Genomic DNA, 23,937 nt, shown 5'->3' on the forward strand with positions numbered 1-23,937 from the left:
GAAGCTGGAGAGATCATACAATGGGTAGGATTTTGTCTTGCACATGGGCACCCTGGGTTTGATTCCCAGCATCCCATATGTCTCCCGAATTCACCAAGTGTAATTCCTAAGAGCAGAACCAAAAATAACTTCTAAGAGGCCAGAGCGATAGTACAGCAGTAGGGTGTTTGCCTTGCACACAGCCAACACAGGAGGGACCCTTGTTCAATTTCTGGCATCCCTGCCAGGAGCGATTTCTGAGCACAGAACCAGGAGTAACCCATGAGTGCCACCGAGTGTGACCCAAAAACAACCCCCCCCCCAAAAAAGAAACTCCTGAGCATTGCAAAAACAAACAATAAGAAACCAATAACAATAACTACAACAAAAACCAACCAAAACATCAACAACTAAACAGAGACTAGAGGGAGCTGGTAGTTCTGTCAGCTATAACCTCTCCAGGAGAGCAGGGTAAGGTGGGCAGGGATGGCAATGGGTGCATGGGCACTGACTCTATCATCTCTAAGAACTGTCTGTTGGGAACCCAACCTCTCACTAGCACCTCCCCAAAACGGGTGCCCTAAGTCTGAGCAGTGAAAAAGTCACTTCTTGGGCCCGGAGAGATAGCACAGGGGCGTTTGTCTTGCAAGCAGCCAATCCAGGACCAAAGGTGGTTGGTTCGAATCCCATTGTGTCCCATATGGTCCCCCGTGCCTGCCAGGAGCTATTTCTGAGCAGACAGCCAGGAGTAACCCCTGAGCACCGCTGGGTGTGGCCCAAAAAAAAAAAAAAAAAGAAAAAAAGAAAAGAAAAAGTCACTTCTTGAAGGTTTCCCCTCAGTCCTTCCAAAAGGCTCCACAGCAGAAGAAAATAAAGGGGAAGTCTGCTGAGGGCTCGAAGTCTTTCCCTTTTCTCTTTGCCCCACTTTCTCTTCCCCTAAGTCATGGGGCAGAGCGGTGCCCTGCTTGTCTGAAGCAACACTCACCTGATGTTCCCATTGTTGGTGGCATAACGGATGTGTCTGCAGATGTGCTCGAACATTTCCTGGGCAGTGGTACAGCTCCGGGCATCGAAGACCTGCAGGAATCAAGAACCAGTGGTCAAGGACTGTGAGTGAGGGACGAGACTATGGGATGGATCAGAAGCTAAGTGGCCTGATTGGAAAGTTGGCTCAAAAGGCTGAGCATAGGTTGTGTATGTGGGAACCTCAGGTTTGATCCCCTGAACTGCATAGTTCTATCAGGGGGTTCTCCCCCACTCTGTTCCTATCACCCAAACACTGGGCAGGAGATTGTAACCCCTCTCTTTGTCAGCACAGCTGTCTCAGGGCTGCCCTGCCCAACTATTCTCCTTTCATTAAGAACTTAGACAACCCTTCAGGAGAGACCTGAGAAATTTGCAATATTTCCAAGTACCTACTTGCCCTGTCCCATGAACCAGAGTCCAGCTCAGGCCCTATACAACATGAGCACATTTCATGGGCCCTCCACAGGTCAGGGGTCAGCCAGGTGGATCTCCCTGTCCTAGTGCTCCCCAAAGGATCAAACAATTAGTAATTTCTCTGGCCATTGAGGATATAACAAATATAGCATTTTCTAGGAGCAAAGAGAGGAGGTCAACTGGGAAATCCTGGTGCTGACACTGGACTCTAGGCCGCTGGGGTCAGGGGAGGGGGAAGGCCATGAGCCTCATCGGGTTCAGGACAGTGACCAGAGCACTTGGACTCTGACTTCAGACTGGGAAGCCTGGGCCCAGCCTGACTGCTTCCCCCCACCTTCCTCTCCCTCTGCCAACGGAAATCCACCTGAAGGTTTGACCACTGGATCCTCCCAATGCAGCGGGGGGCGTTGCGCCAGGCCTGCTTGGTGGCGTAGATGAGCTCATCCCCTGTCAGCTGGTAGGTTCCTGTTATTTCTATCTCCTTTGTTACCGCTTCCACTCGGGCCAGATATGCCTCTATTTTTGCCCTGGGGGACAGGAAGACATCAGGAAGATTAATAACAAGAAGGCCTCACCGGGGATTAATTCAAAGCACAGACTTGGGAGCCCAAATAGGCCAGCAAGAGGGCAAGAGGTCTCTCACTGAGCCATTCTGCCTTCTTCAGCCAGTTTCACAGGGACCCATCTTTGGATCCATGCTCTATCCTTATGGGTTTGAACTGTCTTGAAACAAGAAGTTGGTTACACTTTTATCTTCACACTCCAAATTCCAGAGTTGCTCCATCCCCTTGAATCCATGAGGATTCAAGCACCAGGTGCTTTTTCTCATTATTGTCATCCTAGTGAACACAAGCAAGTGATGCAGCCATCCCAGATACCTCAAGAATATTCAACAGGCCACAGCTCTGTCCTATCTTCTGATCCAGGACAATGCAGGACAACTTCTGGTGTTGTTTTTTTGTTTTGTTTTTTTTGTTGTTGTTTTGTTTTTGGGTCACACCCAGCAGCACTCAGGAGTTTCTCCTGGTTCTACGCTCAGAAATCGCTCTTGGCAGGCTCGGGGGACCATATGGGATGTCGGGATTTGAACTACCGTCCTTCTGCATGCAAGGCAAATGCCCTACCTCCATGCTATCTCTCCGGCCCCACAACTTCTGTTTTGTAAGAGATGAGCTGCCCCAGGGCCGGAGAGATAGCATGGAGGTAAGGTGTTTGCCTTTCTTTTTTTTTTTTTTTTGGTTTTTGGGCCACACCCGGTAACGCTCAGGGGTTACTCCTGGCTATGCGCTCAGAAGTTGCTCCTGGCTTGGGGGACCATATGGGACACCGGGGGATCGAACCGCGGTCCGTCCAAGGATAGCGCAGGCAAGGCAGGCACCTTACCTTTAGCGCCACCGCCCGGCCCCAGGTGTTTGCCTTTCATGCAGGAGGTCATCGGTTCGAATCCCGGCTATGGTCCCCCGTGCCTGCCAGGAGCAATTTCTGAGCCTGGAGCCAGGAATAACCCCTGAGCACTGCCGGGTGTGACCCAAAAACCACACACACACACACAAAAAAAGAGATGAGCTGACCCCTCCTGCAGCAGCTCTGTGAGCTTCCAGCGGCCCACAAAGCTCCTCCTTTCTGGCTTTCTGCACTTCTGTGACCATACAACATTTAGGACAATAGTTAGGGTTGGAGATATGGTACAGTAAAGGATTTGTCTTGCATGCAACTCACTGGGTTCAATTTCAAGCACCCCAGATGATGCCCCCAGCACTCTTAGAAGTGATCCTTGAGTATAGAAACAGAAGAAAGTTTTAAGCATTGCCAGGTATTTCCCCCAACTTCTGGAATCACAGCAAAAATAAATAAATAAATAAATAAATAAAAAACTAAGGCTGTGATTTTCATACATGGGTCTGTGGATGGGGATTGACCTGAGGGAGTAAAAAGATTGATATCCACTGGCATAAGATCACTAGAAAGTGTGGATAGGGATGGGGGTGGCATGTGTGATAAAGAGCAAAGTCAGGACAACAACCCCAATTGTTCTTCTACCTTCACCCCCAGGGGGATTGCAAGTCCAGAGATGCAGAGGGATTGCAAGCCCAGGCCTGGGTGGGCTCCCAGGAGGTGGCCTACATGTTACAGCGACTCTGAAGCTATTTCTCGTCTCAACACTGCCTGGAGAACAAGATTGCAGGGCATGGACATAGATCGGCTTCTTTTTCTTTTCCTTTGGTTTTTGGGCCACACCCGATGATGCTCAGGGGGTTCTCCTGGTTATGCGCTCAGAAATCGCCCCTGGCTTGGGACCATATGGGACATCAGGGGATCAAACCACAGTCTGTCCTAGGTTAGCATATGCAAGGCAGATGCCCTACTGCTTGAGCTATTGTTTGGCCTCTCGATCAGCTTCTACCCTTCCCACTTAGTTTAATATCCAGCAAGGAGAGATTCCAGTAGGAAGGCTTTGAAACACACACTTGCACTCATATACAAACCCACTCACATACACACTCAAACATCCACACAAAAACACACCAACCTTGAGATTCCAAACCAGCACCAAGACTTTAGAAATGGCAACAAGCAGAACTATCTAAGGAATGTGCTCCTGATTAAAGCGAGTGGAACAAAATGGCCTTTCTTTCTGTGTGCTCAGGGTCTCTACAACTCTCCTTGATTAAAGGAAAGAGACGTACCATCAAGACAAAATACTGGGCCACTGGCACTCTTTATCTTCAAGGTCGCTCCCTAGTAGGAGCTGCTGGGTGTGGAGATAGCTGTCTCTCCCCACCAAGAGTCTTCCCGTCCCAGAGCTTTTCTCTCTCTCTCTCTCTCTCTCTCTCTCTCTCTCTCTCTCTCTCTCTCTCTCTCTCTCTGTCTCTCTCTCTCTCTCTCTCTCTCTCACACACACACACACACACACACAAACACACACATACACACACACACACACACAAATAGTGGGACAGAGAATGGATGGCTCTGGGTCATTGCTCACTCGTGGGGTGATTTTTATTGTCACCTGATGCCTTTTGAGCCTTAAAGTTCCTTGGTATTGTCAGACTCATTTTAGGGGGACTAAAATGTTCTTGTATTTGCTGTTTCCGAGTGAGGTTTTGACATCAGTCAGCTGGTTTCAAGCACAGAAACCCAGCTAGTTACAGCCTCTTATGTAAGATCCTCATTCTCAAGAGACAGACTGAAACCATGCCAGCTATAAACATTAGTAAGTATACATTAATGTAAGTATGTAATTAATGTAAGTACACGTTAATTCTTAATCAAGTTTGCTATTTGCAGGACACTGATCTAAAGCTATTGAATCTTTACAATAATCTTATGAACCAGGTTCTGTCCTCATCATTTCAAAGATGAGGAAGAAAAGCCCAAGGACACAGGACCAGGACTAGTTACAGCAAAGCCAGTTCAAACCAAGTTACATTTCCATCTCCTCTTTTTTTTGCATTTGGGGCTAGAGCTGGTGATGCTCAGGGAATACCAAGTTCACACCCATGTGATGCTAAGACTGGAACCCAGGGCCCTGCCCATGTTAGATGCTCTATTTGAGCTATCTCCCTGGCTCCCAATTCTACTAATTTTGTAGTGGTGGTAGTGGGGTGTTTGAGTCACACTTGGCTATGATCAGGGCTTACTCATGGCTTTGCACTCAGGCTTCAGGGACATGTTGGGGTGCTGGGGAAAGAATCCAAGTTGGTCCTGGACAAGGCAAGCCCCCTACCTCTTGTACTTCCTACCTCTTCACTGCCCCCTTCCCAATCCCACTGTTTATCACTATTGCTACACCTCTTTGTCACTGAGACTCTACTCTGGGGTTTTTCCCTAGGAAAACTGTGCTTTAGTTATGCATCTTCCATAAATCTGCTCAGGAAAGGGTTCTGAGGTAGAGGGAAATGACTGGATATGAGAGAGCTTGAGAGAGGTGGGGAGCAAGCAACTTACTCTTTGAAAGAGTCATAATATTGGTTGATAAAGTCAACTGCTTGAGGTAGAAGCTCATCTGGGGAGGTAGGCTTGTCCTTGGGTCCAATGATCAAACTTTTTGGGTTCATGATGGCCCCATGGCAAGACTTGGACTTGCAAGCAAGATCCTAGAGAGAAAGACAGGGATTCAGATGAGCTGCTGACTGCTGAGCTCCTGCAGGTCCAGCACCCAGCTTCCTGCAGAAGGAAGAGGGGTATACCCCTGTCCTGCAGAGCTTCACCTTCATTTTCCCAGAAGAGAGATGCATCCCTTTTCTTGCAGGCATAAAGTCCTGTACTCCTACAAAACTATACCCCCATCTTCCTGCAAAGCTGTACCCTGTATTTCTTATTTTTTTGTTTGTTTTTAGGCCACACCTTGCAGTGCTCAGAGGTTACTCCTGGTCTGTGCTCAGAAATCACCCACTCAGGGGACCATATGGGATTCTGAAGATCAAAACTAGGTCAATCTGTGCAAAGCAAATGCCCTACCCACTATAGCTCTGGCATCCCAAGTACCCTATATTTTTGAAGAACTGTACCTTATCTTCCTGCAGAGCAGCTGTACCCCTGTCCTTCTTCATGCTTTACCTCTTTCCTCCATTATATAGCACCCCCTTTCTCCTGAAGGACCAAATATCCCCATCTTCCTGCTAGCATACACCCTGGCCACTTCCTTCCAATCTAGCCACTCCAGCTCCTCTGCCTTGGAATCCACTGGACTCTCTGCCCACCCAAGCCTCTATTGCTCCAGGAGTGGAGTCTCAGGGAGTTTACAGGGGGCTTGCTCCACCACAGTCAAGGCTCAGTCTCCAGCCTGGCTCCCAGCCAGCCCCAGACCCATAGCAATGGCCACAGGTTGACCTATAACATCTCAGCTACCATCTTATCAAAAGAGACTGGTGTGGTTTCTGGGAATCCTATTAGCATCTGTCTAAACAGATGACAATGAGAAATATAAATTCCAAAGTCAGAGGAAGAAGCAAGAAAAATACTGGAAGTAAGTACACCCCGATGAGAAGCATGGTAACTTCTGGAAGATCTAGAAATCATTCTTTTGGCATGATCTTTCAACTCTTCCTCAACTTGCAATCAGAAAACATCCCACAGTTAGAACCAGACACTTAGAGTGTGAGAAGGGTCTCTAAGGACACTTAATGCAACCACTCACTAGACATTTGGACCCCTCTCCAGCAACCTGTCTGGTAGCAATTAGATCTACTTAGTGACAGGGGCTCACTACTTCTCCTTAAAGTTTACTTGAAATTCTGTCAGTCCTACCAGAGAATCCTCCCTGATATTGGACTAAAATCAGACTTACTAAGAAATAATTCATTTCTGTCATCACTTAGCTCACCTCTGGTTTTCCTTTATTGGGGTAGGATGGGAGTGAAGGGACAGCTGGGGGTTGGTATACTGGACTTCCTATTACCATTGGGAAACACAGGATGTTCCTAATGCTATTGACTCACACAGTGGTGACTTATAGTGTGAGGAGAGGAACAATACAGCCGTTTTATCCATTAAGGTGCCCACAGCAGCTTCAACAACTGGAGACAAGAGAGGTTCTCAGGGACACCCCGATGTATCACCTTTTTAGCTTTGTGGTGAAGTGTGTCTTGGAAACTGGTCCCACTGCCCCAGTTTTTGATCTTCATGTACCGTGGGCAGGTCACTTGGGTCACATCTGTCTTAACTGGGGGTTCTGGAGATTTCTAAGGGGGGGGAAATAAAAGCAAAAATTTCAACAAAAAAAATTCAACCACCTCCAACCCCAGCACCATGGGTCTCATCCAGGCCCCTCCCTTAACATGTGGCAGGTTACAGACTGTGGTTGAGGCTACAGGTCAGGACCTCATACATCCCCTTTCTAGACCTCTCCCTCCTCCTCCCCCAGCAGCCTGGCCATCTGGACAAGTGCCTGCAAAGAGCTCCAGGTGCCTGGGCCACTGGCCAGACTTCTATCTTCACCCAGGTGCTGCCAAATGCTCCCACAGAGCGATGGCCAGAGGAGGGAGAAGATCAGAGCTGGAAGAGACTTCTGTCACAGCCAATACTGGGACAACAGAAATGGGGTGAGAGAAAAGGCCTTAAAGAGGCATTTAAGAACCTGAAACCACCTTTTCTCCCACCTCTACCTGTTGTTTCCCACCCCTCTGGCACACTGAATCCAGAGCAGAAGGAGCAGATAGAAGCCTGGGATAAGGCTCCCAGACTGGGTATTTTAGCACAAGGTCCTTCTCTACTCTCATGCTGCCATCCTCCACAGTTAGCCCACTATCATTGATCACTAAGTCTCATCCCTTTCTCCCAGGGCTTCTCCTTGCTTCCATAGGGGCCCCCTTAAGTCTCCACTCATTGCCCAGACCCTTTCTCCATATCCTGTCCCAGCCAGGGAGAAGGGGCTTCCCACACCCATATGACTCACTGACCCTTTCCGTGTTTTTGTGAGATTGGGGGGACTCATTCCGGAGCTTGTGGCTGAGGCTGTTTTGGCCTTTTGGATCATCCTGTGTCGCCGGACTGCAAAAGGAAATGGCTCTGGTGAGATGGACGATCTCAATGGCCCCTTTGCCAATCCCTCACTCAATAGGCGGGATGGGGGTGGGGGGTCCAAGATCCAAGAGAGGGAAGTACTCATGGTTTCCAGTCAAGGAGGCTGTGATAGGGGAGGGTCAGGTCCCACCAGCACCTCCCTCCAGCTTTTGTTTTATGCCTTTTTCCTACAAGGCCCAAAATGCAAGACAAAAAGCCAACACCCCAAGATATGACCAGGAATTCTGGGGAGATGACTTCTGCACTCCCAGAGTAGGAGAAATATGCAGAGGGCTGGAGGGGACAGAGGATGACCTCTTCTAGCCTTCTTTCCTCCCCTCCAGCAGTACTGCTTCCCCCTTGTAGTTTTAGAACCTAAAACTTTAAGTTCATTGAAAGTATCTTGGGAATATTTGATTATTGATACTGATATATTTGTTACTGCTATTTTATTATTGATAATCTTATATGACCAAATATGGGAAATATTTAGATATAATAGTGTTGTTAATTCCATAGACCCTTCAACCCAGGTTCAACCCCAAGCCAAAAATCATCAACCACAGTCAATATTGCTCCACCTAAATCCACTTAGACCTCACCATCATTTTCCCTTTTTTAGTTTTTGTGTGATAACTAGTATTCAGAGGCTATTCTGGCTCAGAGCTCACAGTTTGTTCCAGTGAAGCACAGGGATCATGAGAACCATGTTATGCCAGGAATTGAACCAGATCTTTCTGCACACAAAGCATTCACATAGGGACCGGGAAGGTGGCACTAGAGGTAAGGTGTCTGCCTTGCAAGCGCTAGCCTAGGACAGACCGTGGTTCGAACCCCTGGCATCCAATATGGTCCCCTCAAGCTAGGAGCAATTTCTGAGCGCATAGCCAGGAGGAACCCCTGAGCGTCAAACAGGTGTGGCCCAAAAACAAAACAAAAACAAAAACAAAAAAAAGCATTCACATAGTCTTCTGAGCTCACTATTCAGACCCCACCATCATTTTCAAGTCATCTATAAAAAATAGCTCTAAGTTAGAGAGCAAATCCATGCCAGCTGCATGCATGGCAAGCATGGCAAGTACCTTACCCATCTCTGACCCCAAGAATTTTTTTTTAAAAGCATATTAGGGGCTCAATTGATGGGAGCTCATACTTTTCATGCAGGCTTGATTCTAGCACTGCATGGTCTCCAGCATGACCAGGTATAAGCTATGAGCAGAAAGTCACGAGTAGCTCCTGAGCATCTAACCAGATGTGACCCTAAAACAGAGCAAGAACGTGTATTGGTTATATTTACTTTAAGACTGTATATTTAGAGGTCAGAGAGATAATTTTTTGTTTTGTGTTTTAGGCTACACTTGGTGGTGCTCAGGGGGAAACATCTGGGTCTGCACTCAGAAATTACTTGGGGTCGGTGAGGTGGCGCTAGAGGTAAGGTGTCTGCCTTGCAAGTGCTAGCCAAGGAAGGATCGTGGTTCTATTCCCCGGCGTCCCATATGGTCCCCCCAAGCCAGGGGCAATTTCTGAGTGCTTAGCCAGGAGTAACCCCTGAGCATCAAACGGGTGTGGCCCGAAAAAAACAAAAACAAAGAAAAAGAAATTACTTCTGGCAGGTTTGAGGAACCATAGGTTCGAACCCAGGTTAGCAGCCTACAAGGCAAATAAATACTCTACCTGTTGTGCTATTGCTCCAACCCCACAGCGATAATTTAAAGGGTTGGAACACATGTTTTGTATGCAGGGGGCTCAGGTTCAATCCCTAGTCCTTCGTGAGTTTCCAAAGTACCACAAGGAATCACTCCTGAGCATTGAATCAGGAGTGGCTCCATATGTGACTCCAAAACACAAAAATGTTTACATATTTAGAAAATTTAGTTTAGTGACTGGGCATGTGTCTCAGTAGTAGAGTGCATTATGAACTTTGTACACTTTCCTTTCCCCAGTCCCTGATAATAGAAAATAATTTTAACTTTGTTCTTGAATGATGAAATGTCATGATAGTCTGAAATTACTTGAAGTTGGACTTAACGAAGTCCAGCTCACACTCCTGGAAAATGCTATAGAGAACAGAAGACATGAGACTACCCTGGGCAGAATGTATGTGAATACCTCAACAGAGTTACACCCCACACATAGCTACATGTGAGAGAAAATAAGCCCTGGAGTATCTCAATTTGAAAGTGTATTTTCTGGGTGAGAGATAGTACAGCAGGTAGGGTGTTTGCCTTGCACACCACTGACCCAAATTCGATTCCTGACATCCCATATGGTCTCTTAAGCACCGTCAGGAGTGATACCTGAGTGAAGAGCCAGGAGTAAGCCATGAACATCATTAGGTGTGGCCCCCAAACAAACAAAAAAGAAAGTGTGTGTTCTTTGCAGTATTTGGGGTATGAATGCCTGCTCACACACATCCGTGGGAAAAGAATTAAGAGACAATTATAGAGGCCCTTCACTTTTTTTGGGGGGGTCACACCCTCTGTATGTGCGACCCTGTGCAGTGCTCAGGAGTTACTCTTGGCTCTGTGCTGAGAAATCGCTTATGGCAGGCTTGGGGGACCATATGGGATGCCAGGCATCGAACCAGGGTCCCTCCTGGGTAGGCTCTGTGCAAGGCAAACACTCTACTGCTGTGCTATCTCTCCTGCCCCTCACTTTCTACTTGATCCCTGCCTGAGATGCTGGACATATGAGTGTTTATTGCTTTCCAACAATTTCCAATAATTGTTTATTATTGAAAAATCAGGGGCCAGAACAATAGCGCAGTGGTAGGGCATTTTGCCTTGCAAGCAGCTGACCCAGGACAGACCTGGGTTCTATCCCTAGTGTCCCATATGGTCTCCCAAGCCAGGAGCAATTTCTGTGCACACAGCCAGGAGTGACCTCTGAGCATCACCAGGTGTGGCCCAAAAACCAAAAAAAAAAAAAAAGAAAAAGAAAAATCATGACTATATATTTATATTAACAATAGACATAATATAGTGGCATGATGAGATTTAATAAATGTGATTTAAATCCCTTTAAGAGGAGTAGGTTTCAGAAAGCTAAAACACCCGACTGATCACTAGCTTCCCTCGTCCCTCTGGCCCAGGCTGGTGGTGCATTCACCAGCAAAGAGTCTGTTCAGAATCTGAATGTGGAACTAGTAAGTGTACTGAGAAGCCCCCATGGGGTGTCTGAAGCAAATGGCCTGAGGTTGTGTCTCAGTGAGGCCTCCCAGCTCTTCTCAATTTTGCATCACCCTCAGCTATTCCCTATCTTCTGGCCACAAAACACAAGATTGTAAGCAGATTACAGGTTCACTATAATATTAGATGGAGAAATAATGTCTTTGTACAAGTATGACACTATTCCCCTATTCCCTCAATTATTAAAGCATGACCTGAAGCGATATATATATATATATATATTTGTATATATATATATGGCTTAGGGAACCTAGTCTTACAGCTGGGCATTTAAGAATGTGTCCTGACGGGGCTGGAGCAATAATACAGTGAATACAGTGGGTAGGGTGTTTGCCTTGCATGCTACTGACCCAGGTTCAATCCCTCGCATCCCATATGATCCCCCAGAGCCTACCAGAAGTAATTCCTGAGCACGGAACCAGGAATTACCTCTGAGCACCGCTGGGTGTGGCCCAACTGCCCACCCCAAAAAGTGTCTTGTTTCTTCTCTATTATAACCACTGCTGCAAGTGTATACAGAAGATCACACTTACTGACCGAAGCAGAGAAAAAGAGGACTAGAATTAAGTGATAAGAACACTAGCAAGTGCAATGTTTCTTTATTCTACTCTGCATTTTTCAGCTTTTGTCTGTGACCATGAATTCCTTTCGTAGTAGAAAACAAACTTTTAGTTTGAAAAATAAGTAAGTAAATCTGTGTGCTCTCCCAACCATTCCCTTTTTTAGGTTTACAGATTTCTTTAGGGCTAACTGCTGGGAATTAAAGAATTAAAGATAGACTTGAATCAATGACACCAAGTAGACTATCAGATATTAGTGCAGTCTGGCTAGATCCATAACTCCCAGGTCCTACATGGCCCTTAATGGCAAGGCAAGACCATTAGGATCTGCCATGAGCAGGGTGCTAGAGCATGGTGCTTGTTTGGATGCAGAACTATCTGCCAGCTCTTGAGTCACAGAGGTCTGAGAGCCTCAGTAGTCTGAGCTGCAAAATCTGTGTCTTATTTGGAGCCCTTCTTGGATTCTGAATTCCATTACACTAAGGGGCAGAATCCTATCTGTCAGAGGATGCAGCAGATCCACTACAGAAATATCTAGAAATCCGCTGGAGAGATAGCATGGAGGTAAAGTGTTTGCCTGGCATGCAAAGGACGGTGGTTCGAATCCCGGCATCGCATATGGTCCCCCGAGCCTGCCAGGAGCGATTTCTGAGTGTAGAGCCGGGAGGAACCCCTGAGCACAGCTGGGTGTGACCCAAAAACCAAAAAGAAATATCTAGAGACCCCTCAGAGTCTGAAACACTCCAGCACCCACGGACAGCTCTCCTTGGAGCACGTTTGGCTTCTCTGGGGTTTTGTCTCTGGCTACAGACAAGGAGAGATTTCTGAGCGCAGAGCCAGGAGTATACCCAAAACCAGAAATAAATAAATAAAATCTTATGCCTTATTCTGTTATGCCTTCTAAACGAGGAAAATATTTGAAGTAAATCATCTGGCACCCGACCCAGGGACTATTCCAATGCCCTTTGTCCGGGAAACCCCCGCTAGGCTCAGTGCGGCTCCGGCGCCCCAGTTCGAACTCAGACCTGCCGGGAACCGCTCGACTCCCGCCCCGTCCGAGGCCGGCCCGGCCCGGCAGAGGTACCTGGCTCCGTGGGGGCCGCAGGCGGGCTTGGACCGGAGGATCCTGCGGAAGAGTCGGCACAGCCGGGGCCGGGCGGCCTCACAGGCGCTGCCCAGCCCCTCGCGCATGGCCCCGGGCAGCGCAGCTCCGTGCGCCCGGGCGCAGCTTCAGACGGGTCATTTTATCTCCTCCCGACCCAGTTACCCCTCCACCCCGGGGCGGAGCCGTTCCAAAGGGCGGTGCATCTGGGACCTGGGAGCGGGTCCCCACCGGAGCCCCGCTGCTCGAGGGGACCTTGCAAGTCTGAGCCTTCCTGGGTGGCACCCCACACCTTGAGCCCTCGGCGGGCGCCTGCAGGGAAGGTGACCCCTGGGATGCCCGGTCGTGGAGCTCAGGGGGGCATGTAAGGCAGCCTCGGGTTTGTATATATTCCACAGGCAACAACAATGACTGTAATTTAAAAAAACAAAAAACAAAAAAAAACAAAAAAACCCAGGGCCCGAGAAATAGCATGGAGGTAAGGTGTTTGCCTGGCATGCAAAAGGACGGTGGTTCGAATCCCGGCATCCCATATCGTCCCCCGTGTCTGCCAGGGGCGATTTCTGAGCGTAGAGCCAGGAGTAACCCCTGAGTGCTGCCGGGTGTGACCCCCACAAAACAAAAACAAAAACAAAAACAAAACAAAACTAAACAAAAATACCTTGGACTTGTCTAGAATGCCAGCTTTCCTGCCAGTGGTTCTGAGTTTATTGGATCAGAGGCTAGAGAATCTGCCATAGGTCCCAAGAGGAATAAGAAACAGCCCCCCTGAGGTTATGCCCAAACTCAGACTCTTAATCCTGCAGCTTTTATAGCACTTGACTCAGGGATATGTACTGCTCTCACCTCTAGGAGATTCCTGCAAAAGATGCCGTGGGATGTGGCCAGGCCACATATAGATCTGGCCTGTGATTGGAGTCCTGCTTTACTTGTTTTGCCTCTTAAACAACCGCACTTCCGGTCCATGTTCAGGGTGGGTTGCCTGACTAATGCTCTCAGTGAGGCCTTGGCTTCCTTCTCCTAGTGGGAACAGCCTTGGAGTTCCTATTTCCAACTCTGCCATTACTTGAGGGATGATCTGGGGAAATCACTTTCCTCTTAAAACATCTACTTCCTTGTCTGGAATGTAAGATAATAATTGCACCCCCAGAGAGTCTCTGAGATTAAGTGTAGCGCACATAACATACCCCCTTGTGTTTAGACAGTGCCTAGTGGGTGAGTGATCTGCGCCTGGGCATCAGACACTATGTCTTTCTACTGCCCCCTGTGTACAAGGAAGTGGACTTGTCAGTGAGGACATCTGCATGGTGGTCCTTGCTCCCTGTCACACAGCCACTGAGAGATAGCACAACACCAGTTGATATAGGTCAATCCAAGGCAGTCAGCCCATGTTCTGGTTCCATTTACCATGCTGATACCTGCAAATGACTAACCAGGTAGCCCTCTGGCAAATCAAAATGAGTGTTTGGGCAGGATGCAGACCTGTTCTAACCATTGGGCTCGATGGCATCCTGTTCTCGAGACAAAAATCCCTTCCCATAGCCTCCCCTCAGGAGATTCTAGGCACTCTGAGAGTCAAGACTGATGTCCTATTTCACATAGTGCAGTGATATGTTCCATAAATAGGGGTTGCATCCAATAGCAAGAGTGACATTCTAGAAACAATCAGTGATATGGGTCTTCAGATAAGCCATGAGCCAAGACAGGAGCTCTGTTCTGAGTGCCCAGCACCAGTGGAGTCCCGCCAGGGAGAAGCTTACCTGGAAAGTGCATCCAAGTCCATCCCTGGGCTGTTATTGGTGTCCCTTTCCTTCATCAAGTTATACCAGGAGCATGGGGTTTTACATAAAAGTTTCCAGGAACAGGCCATCTCCTGTGCCAAGCGTCACGTATCTGGCTTCAAATCCAAGTCTCTTAGCTGAAAGAAGGAGCACATGAGGGAAGGTTGAGGAAGGTTGAGGAAGGAGGTCAAAAACAGGGTTTTCTCAAATTCAAGAGGTGGCACACAAGCTAACACAAATCTCATCATTGATGCTTTGCAACTTTACTTCCACACACTACCATGCTGTCACGATTCTCCTGCTTCCGAACTACCTCAATTTGTCAAAGGCCAGAAGGAGGCAGTTGGGTTCCTGCTGAAAAGAAACCTCCTGCTCTGAAAAGTGAAGCAATAAGATGTGCTGGCACTTGTTCTATGAACAGCCAAGCATAGGTGCGTTGCCTGAACCCCCAAGATAATTTCTGACGTGTCTAGTGAGGAAGGATTGATCCATACTTGTTCTTGGGGCGTGCACTGGAGCTATAGCTGCCTTTATTTTATGCTTGTGTGGTTGTTGTTGGAATTAGCACCTGCTTAACTTTTATTATTTGGGGAGAAATTCTTTGTGCATGGGGAAAGTGCACTTGACTCTCAATATTTGAGGTATTTCCTTCCAGAAAGAAAACAAAGGGGGTTGGAGCGATGGCGCAGAGCTAGGGCATTTGACTTGCATGCGGCTGACCCAGGACAGACCACGGGTTCGATCCCCCAGCATCCCAAATGGTTCCCTAAGCCAGGAGGGATTTCTGAGCACATAGCCAAAAGTAACCTCTGAGCATCACTGGGTGTGGCCAAAAAATCAAAAGAAAGAAAGAAGGAAGGAAGGAAAGAAAGAAAGAATGAAAAAGAAAGAAAGAAGGAAGAAAGGAAGGAAGGAAGAAAGAAAGAAAGAGAGAGAGAAAGAGAGAGAAAGAAAGAGAAAGAGAGAGAAAGAGAGAGAAAGAGAGAGAAAGAAAGAGAGAAAGAGAGAAAGAGAGAGAGAGAAAGAAAGAAAGAAAGAAAGAAAGAAAGGAAGGAAGGAAGGAAGGAAGGAAGGAAGGAAGGAAGGAAGAAAGGAAGAAAGGAAGGAAGAAAGAAAGAACAAAGGAGAGTGGTAGAAATAGCACAGTAGGTAAGGTGCTTGCTTTGTACATGCTCTGCTTGAGTTCAATTCCTTACATCACATAAAATCTTTCCAGCACCACCAGGAGTGGTTGCTGAACATAGAGTCAAAAGTAAGCCCTGAGAACTGCCAGGTATGGTATCCCAAAAAACAGCAGCAACAAGACAACAAAGGAAACCAAAAGTGGAAGTCCAAATCTGAGCTGAAGTTGCCCCAAAACCTTTCTCACTGGGGAAACCATTTGCTTTAGAAGATAGGTGGCAAAGACTCCAGGAAGAAGTTGAGAGTCCTACAAACCCTAGTTTCAAATCCTGGTTCTACTGCTTACCTGGCCTGTATCAAGCTTCCTAATTGACATTCATGTGTTCATCTATAGAACAGGCTTAATAGCATCCAGCTAGGGGCTGGAGAGATGCCTCAAAGAGCTGCAGCTCTTTGCATACCAGAGCCCCAGGTTCTGTCCAAGGCACCTCACCTTGTACCCCAAGTACTTCCAGAAGTAATCCCTGTGGATTTAACCAAGAGTATCCCTTAAGCATCACATGGTATGGCCCCTAAGCCAAAATAATAATACAACAACAACAATAATAATAGTATTTAACTATATCTATTTGAACAAACTTGTTGGAAGTACATTATAAAAACTGAATAACCTATGTTTAAAACTCCCTATCAATATTGTATGACTGAAACTCAACCATGAGCCACTTTGTAATTGCTTATCATAGTGATCCAATTAAAATTTTTACTTAAAAATGAAAATAAAAACTCCCTAACATATTTCTATCCATTGTCTTTCTGAATTTTCTTCACATATTTCCCTTGTAACATAGAAACCACAGCAAATTTGCAGGAGAAAAAACCTAAACTAGATGCCCCGTTCATATGATCAAACCTCTTATTTGCATTTTATGGACGTTCTATATCACCTTATCTCTACAGGAAAAAATTTTTCACCATTTCTGAACCTTCCCTGGGTCATGAAAGAAGTAAAATCTTCCCCAAACAGTAGTTCCTCAGAAATGAGACAACTTACCAACTCTCAGCTGGTTGCACAGCTTCTTCAGGTACAGACAAGCTGCCTGTAGGAAGCCCGGTACCCCGAGCAATTCAGAGTGATCTAGACCTGCTCTGTCTGCTCAGGGATTACAAGCCAGCAATGCTGAGTTCTCTAGGGGTAAACTTAGTCTTGAACTCAGGACTAAGTTAGGATCATCCTGGTTGCTAAAAGGTATTTATACTGAATCTGTGCCATTCTGGGAGCTGCTTTTGCATAAAGCTATTTTTGTTCCATGGGAGTGTCCCCGACTGGGTGTCCGGCTTCCTTATGACTGGGACTCCTAGCTGGAGGTGACCTAAGCCTGCTTTTACATCATTCTGTGGCACATCATTAGCAAAACCACCCCCTCCTGCCCCCAAGACAACAGCTCATAGGCAAGGTGGCAGGTCCAATAAGCAGGTCTTCATGCTGCCAAGTCATCTTGCCTCTCTTTCCACAGCAGGGAGTTTATCTTGTTCATTCCCGCCTAGTCTCTCTGAGTTTCCAGTGAGTTGGAGAGTGCCCAGGTCACAGAAGGCTAATGATGCCTAATGATGCCAACACTTCCAACAGGTCTCTGAAAAATTCAACTTGGGGATAGTAGAAGGAAAACTGTAGCACAAAGAGAAAGGCCACTAAGAGTTCCAAATGTACTTGGCAGAGTGGCAAGTGGAATTATTTTCTTTTATTTATTTTATGAAATGGGGACTGTACCTAGGCCACAAACCTGGGCAAGAAATTTTTTCCACTCAGAAAACATTACTTTTCTTTTCTTTTTTTTCTTACTTTCTTAGGCTAGGAGGCACACCAGGTAGTGCTCAAGAATTACTCCTGGATCTGTGCTCAAGGAGCACTCATGGCAGTACTTGAGAGACCATATGATGTGTCAGGAATGGAACCAATGTCAGCTGCATGCAACACAAATATCTTAACCCCTATATTATCTCTCCAGTCAAAAACCACTGTTTTTTAACTAATGAAAAGTATGACTTCTATAAGGAAATTACAATTCCTTTTTATTTTATTTATTATAGTGTTTCTATTGCAGCATACCTATATGATGCTGAGTTTCCATTTGTATAACATAAATAATCGTATTAAGAAAGTTGAGGGCTGGAGAGATAGCATGGAGGTAAAGCATTTGCCTTTCATGCAGAAGGTCATTGGTTCAAATCCTGGCATCCCATATGGTCCCCCAAGTCTGCCAGGAGCAATTTCTGAGTGTGGAGCCAGGAGTAACCCCTAACCATTGCCAAGTGTGACCCCCCAAAAAAAAGAAAGAAAGAAAGAAAGAAAATTGAAAAAGGGGCCAGAGACTTAGCGTGGAGGTAGGGCATTTGCCTTGAATGCGGAAGGATGGTGGTTCGAATCCCCACATCCCATATGGTCCCCTGAGCCTTCCAGGAGTGATTTCTGAGTGTAGAACCAGGAGTAACCCCTGAGCATTGCCAGGTGTGGCCCAAAAACCAAAAAAAGAAGAAGAAGAAGAAGAAGAAGAAGAAGAAGAAGAAGAAGAAGAAGAAGAAGAAGAAGAAGAAGAAGAAGAAGAAGAAGAAGAAGAAGAAGAAGAAGAAGAAGAAGAAGAAGAAGAAGAAAGTTTAAAAAACACACTTAAACTTAGTATCCTAACATCATTGTCACTAATTCATTTTGTCCTTCCCAAACAACATGATAATGATTGAATTTGTCTATGTCTTAGCTTCTTTTGGGGGGCCTTTTGGTTTTTTGGGCCACACAAAGCAGAGCCCAAGATTATTCCTGGCAGGCTCAGGGTACTATGTGGAATGCTGGGGATCAAACCTGGATCAGCTTTATATCAGACAGATGTTTTACCCACTGTGCCATCACTCTGGCCCTGTCTTAGTTTCCTAAACTCAGGATTCTACAAGACTCATGGCTCTATATGGCTCTACCTGAATTGAAAGTCACATAAACATTTCTCATGTGAAAAGACATCACGAGTAGAAAATGCCCTAAAGGTGTATAAAATGAGGCTCAGTAAAAAGACATGAAAAAGTTTGGTTTAGTCAGTGAATAAATTAAAAAATAATAAATTGCTGGGCCTGGAGAGATAGCACAGTGGCGTTTGCCTTGCAAACAGCTGATCCAGGACCAAAGGTGGTTGGTTCGAATCCCGGTGTCCCATATGGTCCCCCGTGCCTGCCAGGAGCTATTTATGAGCAGATAGCCAGGAGTAACCCCTGAGCACCACCAGGTGTGACCCAAAAACCAAAAAAAAAAAAAAAAATAGATTGCTGAAGGAGGTTCAACATGTCAAAGCCACCCTTCTTTTTGACAGTTTCAGTTTGGGGAAAACAATGCAACAGGCATTGAGGTGCTGGGCTCAGGGAACACAAAGCCTAAAGAAGTCCATACATACATTGCCCAGTAATAGAGGCAGTGACAGAGGGCCGGCATTGACTCCTGAAGTTGCTGAATCCTTATTGCATGGGAAAGGTTCAAAGGGGAAAGGACACAGGGGCTATGTGTTGAAAGTCAATTAGGAGTTTGCCTTCCTTTAACTCCTACTTCCATCAGATAACTTTCACACAATCTGACTAAACCAGCAAAAGCCACATACACAAACTCCTTTTGCTCTGCCAATAGCCCTCTAGATACTATGATTTGCCATTGACTCCTGTAGAATCCTTAACAACTTGACATCAGAACACTTGATTGATTTTGCTTTTCAAAATGCAACTAAGAGGTTATTGACATCTACACATCTACACACAGAACAGCTGAGCCTTGGATGCCTGAGTGAAAGTGCATGCTGCCTTGACTCTGAGGCTACAAGCCAGGTTACATCAGACACTTCCATTCAGATGAAAATACCCTGTCCCAAATTGGATGCTGGACAGCTCCTTCACATCCCATCATTCTCTGTTCAGCTCACCTTCCTGGCATGGCCTCTGAAGTGTGTGATGCACATGCACCAATTGCATGTGCTCATTGTCTTCCTTAATTCCTCGCTTCTGGACAGCTGTGGAAGTCAAGGACCTGGAATCTCAGGTGGAACTGTTGCAACACCAAGGAGAAACCTAGCTCTCCCGACTGTTGTTTCCTCATTAGATTAGAGCCTAATGGGTGGTGAGGTGATGTTAGCAACATGAAAAGATTGTGGACTTGTCCTCAAAAGCTCAACCTGACCATAGATAACATGCAGGGATTTTTATATACAAAAACAGGGAAGAAAAGGCGAGCCACAGACAAGAGGGTGCTGGAATGAACAATAAATAATTCTGGCCAATGCATGGGGTGGACTCCTGAGGTACTCTCCGTCTTATCTACAAATCTAAACAAAGACTTTGGGAAGAAGTGTAGACTGAGAATAAACTGTCCTTGTCTTTAGGCTTTGGGGTAAGGACAGTTGTCCTTGATTAATATGATTTCAGTCCCCAATGTGGGAACTTCCTTCCATTCTATGGAAGTTGAGGTCTTCAGTCAGAACTGGCTGTTTTGGTCCATAAGGGGAAACCGTTCTCTATAAGAGATTTTTGGTTTTGGGTTTTTTTTTTCCGGGGGTCACACCCAGCAGTGCTCAGGGTTTACTCCTGGCTCTGCGCTCCTGGCAGGCTCAGAGATCATATGGGATACCGGGATTCAAACCACCGTCCTTCTGCATGCAAGGCAAATGCCCTACCTCCATGCTATCTCTCTAGCCCCTCTATCAGAGATTTTTATTTTATGATAGTTCTTCTAGTCTCTACGATTAGTTTCTTAAAAGAAGTGGGTTTCTGGGCCCGGAGAGATAGCACAGCGGCGTTTGCCTTGCAAGCAGCCGATCCAGGACCAAAGGTGGTTGGTTCGAATCCCGGTGTCCCATATGGTCCCCTGTGCCTGCCAGGAGCTATTTCTGAGCAGACAGCCAGGAGTAACCCCTGAGCACCACTGGGTGTGACCCAAAAACTTAAAAAAAAAAAAAAGAAGTGGGTTGCTGACTAGATTCAGCTTTTTTTCTGAACAGGGTCACCATGGGGGAAAAGGTCAGACAACAAATTAACCTGGTAGGAAAAATATTTACCTACAAAGGTAAATTATGTTCTACTTTTAGAATCTCTTCCATGTAAATAGCTTTATCTCAGAACTATATTGGGGTGACAAGAGTTTTGCTATTTTATAGTCCTGTCTTTTGAAATTCAATTAACAAAATAACTCAAATATTTCATAAAACCAGAGGCTGGAGTTATAGCAGTGAGTAGAGCACTTGCCTTGCATGTCATAGCCCAGGGTTTGATATTCAGCATCCCACCTGGTCCATTGCTTTACAGGAATGATTTCTGAGTACCACCAGGTATGGTTCAAAACAAAAAGCAAACAATAAATACAAAAACAGTGTCCCATTCCTGAGAATAGATAATTCCATTCATCCATTTAAGGAGTTGTACAGACAAAAGAGGAAAAAGTTAAAATGTAAAAACCTGGAAATCAAGGCTTGAGTGATAGCACAGTGGTAGGGCATTTGCCTTGCATGTGGTCAACCTTGAACCTGGGTTCAATTGCCAGCATCCCCTATAATTCCCCAAGCCTGTCAAGAGCCATTTCTGAGCACAGAGCCAGGAGGAACCCCTGAGTGTCGCTTGGTGGGGCCCAAAAATAAAAAAAGGGGGATTAAAATGTATTTGATTTCCAATAATGTTTAAGGAGTTACATAAGTTTTATGGCTTTAGATTGCCTTGTGTGCTATTAAGAAATATTATAATGTGTTACAATCTGGGGACTTGAGGGACAAAGTAATTGTACATGGATTCTGTTTTATTTATCTTAATGTTCTTTGGCTGAAAGTTCAAAATTAAGATATCAACAAGGGGACTTCTTCTGAGAATTATGTTATGGGTGATTGTCCTTCCACTGTAACTTTACCTTGTCCTCTTTCTTTGCATCTTTGTTCTCATAATTAAAAATAAAAAAATTATATTTGATTTTCAAAAAAATAAAGGCATGTGGATACAATGTTAGATTTCTATAGACCAAAATTAATTCTCAGTAGTCCATTCAGTTCCATGAGGAAAATCTCAACTACTACAAGTGTCCAATTTTTCCACAATCACTATAATTTTATCTTCAGTTCCATGACAAACCCATACTTTAAGTACCTGTCAAAGACTTTTTCCCCACAGACTTCTCTGTACAAGACTTTAGAACAATTATACACATGACAAAAGACTTTACAATACTCACAAAGATCCTATAACACAATTGAAAAGGAAATTTGCTTAGCTTTGTTGTTGCAAATTAGCCCCTGATGAGGTTGACTGATGGAGGGATGGAGGATGAGGTCTTTCTCCTCCAGCTCGGACCACACATCTGTTATCCTGTTCAGCCGGTGGTTCTGAGGTGAATACGGCAGGAAGAAAGCCAACAGGCAGTCAGGCTTCCGAAGAAAAGAGCTCTTTATTCAGTGAAGAGGCCGAAGCCAAAAGGCCTAAGAATAGGCCCCAGGAAAAAAGCCCCTCACTTTCTACAGACCTTTGTTTTTATGCCCCAGAATCAGGTACCACCAAATGGTGGGAACAGATACCACCCAATGGTGGGAGCAGAATCAGGTACCATCCTAGGGTGGGAGCAGAATGCCAGGTCATACTCTAGGGTAGGGCACCATCACCTATCAGGGTAGGGTCAGTAACATAATAATCCCATAAAAATGTTTACATACACAACACTTTGTGACATAAAATTTCCTAAAATATTCAGAAATCATAAGAACTATCAAAGTCTTCAGGATTTCCAAAGGATTTTAGAAGACAACGTTATTATTCATATATGTTTAAAATCTTGACATTTCAGGGCCAGAGAGATAGGGTGGAGGCAGGGTGTTTGCCTTGTATGCAGAAGGATGATGGTTTGAATTCCAGCATCCCATATGGTCCCCTCTGCCTGCCAGGAGTGATTTCTGAGCGTAGATCCAGGAGTAACCCCTGAGCATTGCCAGTGTGACCCCCCCCAAATGTTGACATTTCTTGTCATGTGATATGAAGACATAACATACCAAATAATCCCAATTCTCTTCCCGTAAAAGGAGAAAGTAATTATTACAGGATGTCTTAGGAGTTCTTCTATGACATCATATTTATTTTCATTTTAACCAACCTAAGCAAATTATTTTCCACCTAACTTCAGGAAAATTTTGTCCAAAGGTGCAAAAATATTTAAAACATACAAATTTCTACAAAACAATACTCGGGGCTGGCAAGGTGGCCCTAGAAGTAAGATGTCTGCCTTGCAAGCGCTAGCCAAGGAAGGACCGTGGTTCGATCCCCCGGTGTCCCATATGGTCCCCCCAAGCCAGGGGTGATTTCTGAGCGCTTAGCCAGGAGTAACCCCTGAGCATCAAACGAGTGTGGCCGAAAAAACAAACAAACAAAAAACAAAAAAAAAACAACACTCAATTACTCAGTTGAACAAAACAGCAAAAATTTCAAAACTATAATAGAACAGATTTCTTCAAACAAGATTAAGTATAATTAAAGATCTGATTATACAAACCAACTTGAAATACCAAATTATTTTAACATATATCTTCATTTATTAGGCAGACCAATTACACAGTTTAAAAAACCTCACCAGTGTTACAATGCTTTTTTTCTCTTAGAAAAAGAAAGTTACGGGGCCGGGAAGGTGGCGCTAGAGGTAAGGTGTCTGCCTTACAAGCGCTAGCCAAGGAACGGACCGCGGTTCGATCCCCCGGCGTCCCATATGGTCCCCCCAAGCCAGGGGCGATTTCTGAGCACATAGCCATGAGTAACCCCTGAGCGTCAAATGGGTGTGGCCCAAAAACCAAAAAAAAAAAAAAGAAAGTTACGTTCCAATTTTGCTTAATTATACTGTAGATATTAAAACTTAATTTTCAGATTCTTGTTTGTTGTTGTTGTTGGTTTTTTTTTTGGGGGGGGGTCACACCTAGCGGTGCTCCTGGCTGTCTGCTCAGAAATAGCTCCTGGCAGGCACGGGGAACCATATGGGACACCGGGATTTGAACCAACCACCTTTGGTCCTGAATCAGCTGCTTGCAAGGCAAACGCCGCTGAATTTTCAGATTCTTTTTCAATAAATCAGCTTGATCATATAGCTTCTTTCCCTGAAACAATGCACAGACCTTTTATTTTATTTTTGAAGTTTGGGGCCACATCCAGCAATGCTCAGGGCTTACTCTTGGCTCTGTGCTCAGGATCACTCTTGGTGGGGGCTTGAGGGACCATGT

The 23,937-nt window shown here is 45.6% G+C and overlaps 2 protein-coding genes across 2 annotated transcripts in view; both read right to left on the reverse strand.

The window, feature by feature from the left end:
- Positions 1-12,865, reverse strand: part of NOS2 (nitric oxide synthase 2) — a 38,495-nt gene extending 25,630 nt beyond the window's left edge. Inside the window, exons 1-7 of the mRNA XM_049789007.1 lie at positions 12,759-12,865; positions 9,939-9,983; positions 7,824-7,914; positions 6,984-7,106; positions 5,371-5,519; positions 1,784-1,946; positions 965-1,056 (exon numbers count right to left, since the gene is read on the reverse strand). Of these exons, the coding sequence (XP_049644964.1) occupies positions 965-1,056; positions 1,784-1,946; positions 5,371-5,519; positions 6,984-7,106; positions 7,824-7,914; positions 9,939-9,983; positions 12,759-12,865 (770 nt within the window). The remainder of the gene's footprint in view (positions 1-964; positions 1,057-1,783; positions 1,947-5,370; positions 5,520-6,983; positions 7,107-7,823; positions 7,915-9,938; positions 9,984-12,758) is intronic.
- Positions 1-23,937, reverse strand: part of PIGS (phosphatidylinositol glycan anchor biosynthesis class S) — a 1,033,024-nt gene that overhangs the window by 272,244 nt on the left and 736,843 nt on the right. The window lies entirely within an intron of this gene.

Source organism: Suncus etruscus, chromosome 1 (genome assembly GCF_024139225.1).
Source record: "Suncus etruscus isolate mSunEtr1 chromosome 1, mSunEtr1.pri.cur, whole genome shotgun sequence".
Taxonomy (NCBI): Eukaryota; Metazoa; Chordata; class Mammalia; order Eulipotyphla; family Soricidae; genus Suncus; species Suncus etruscus.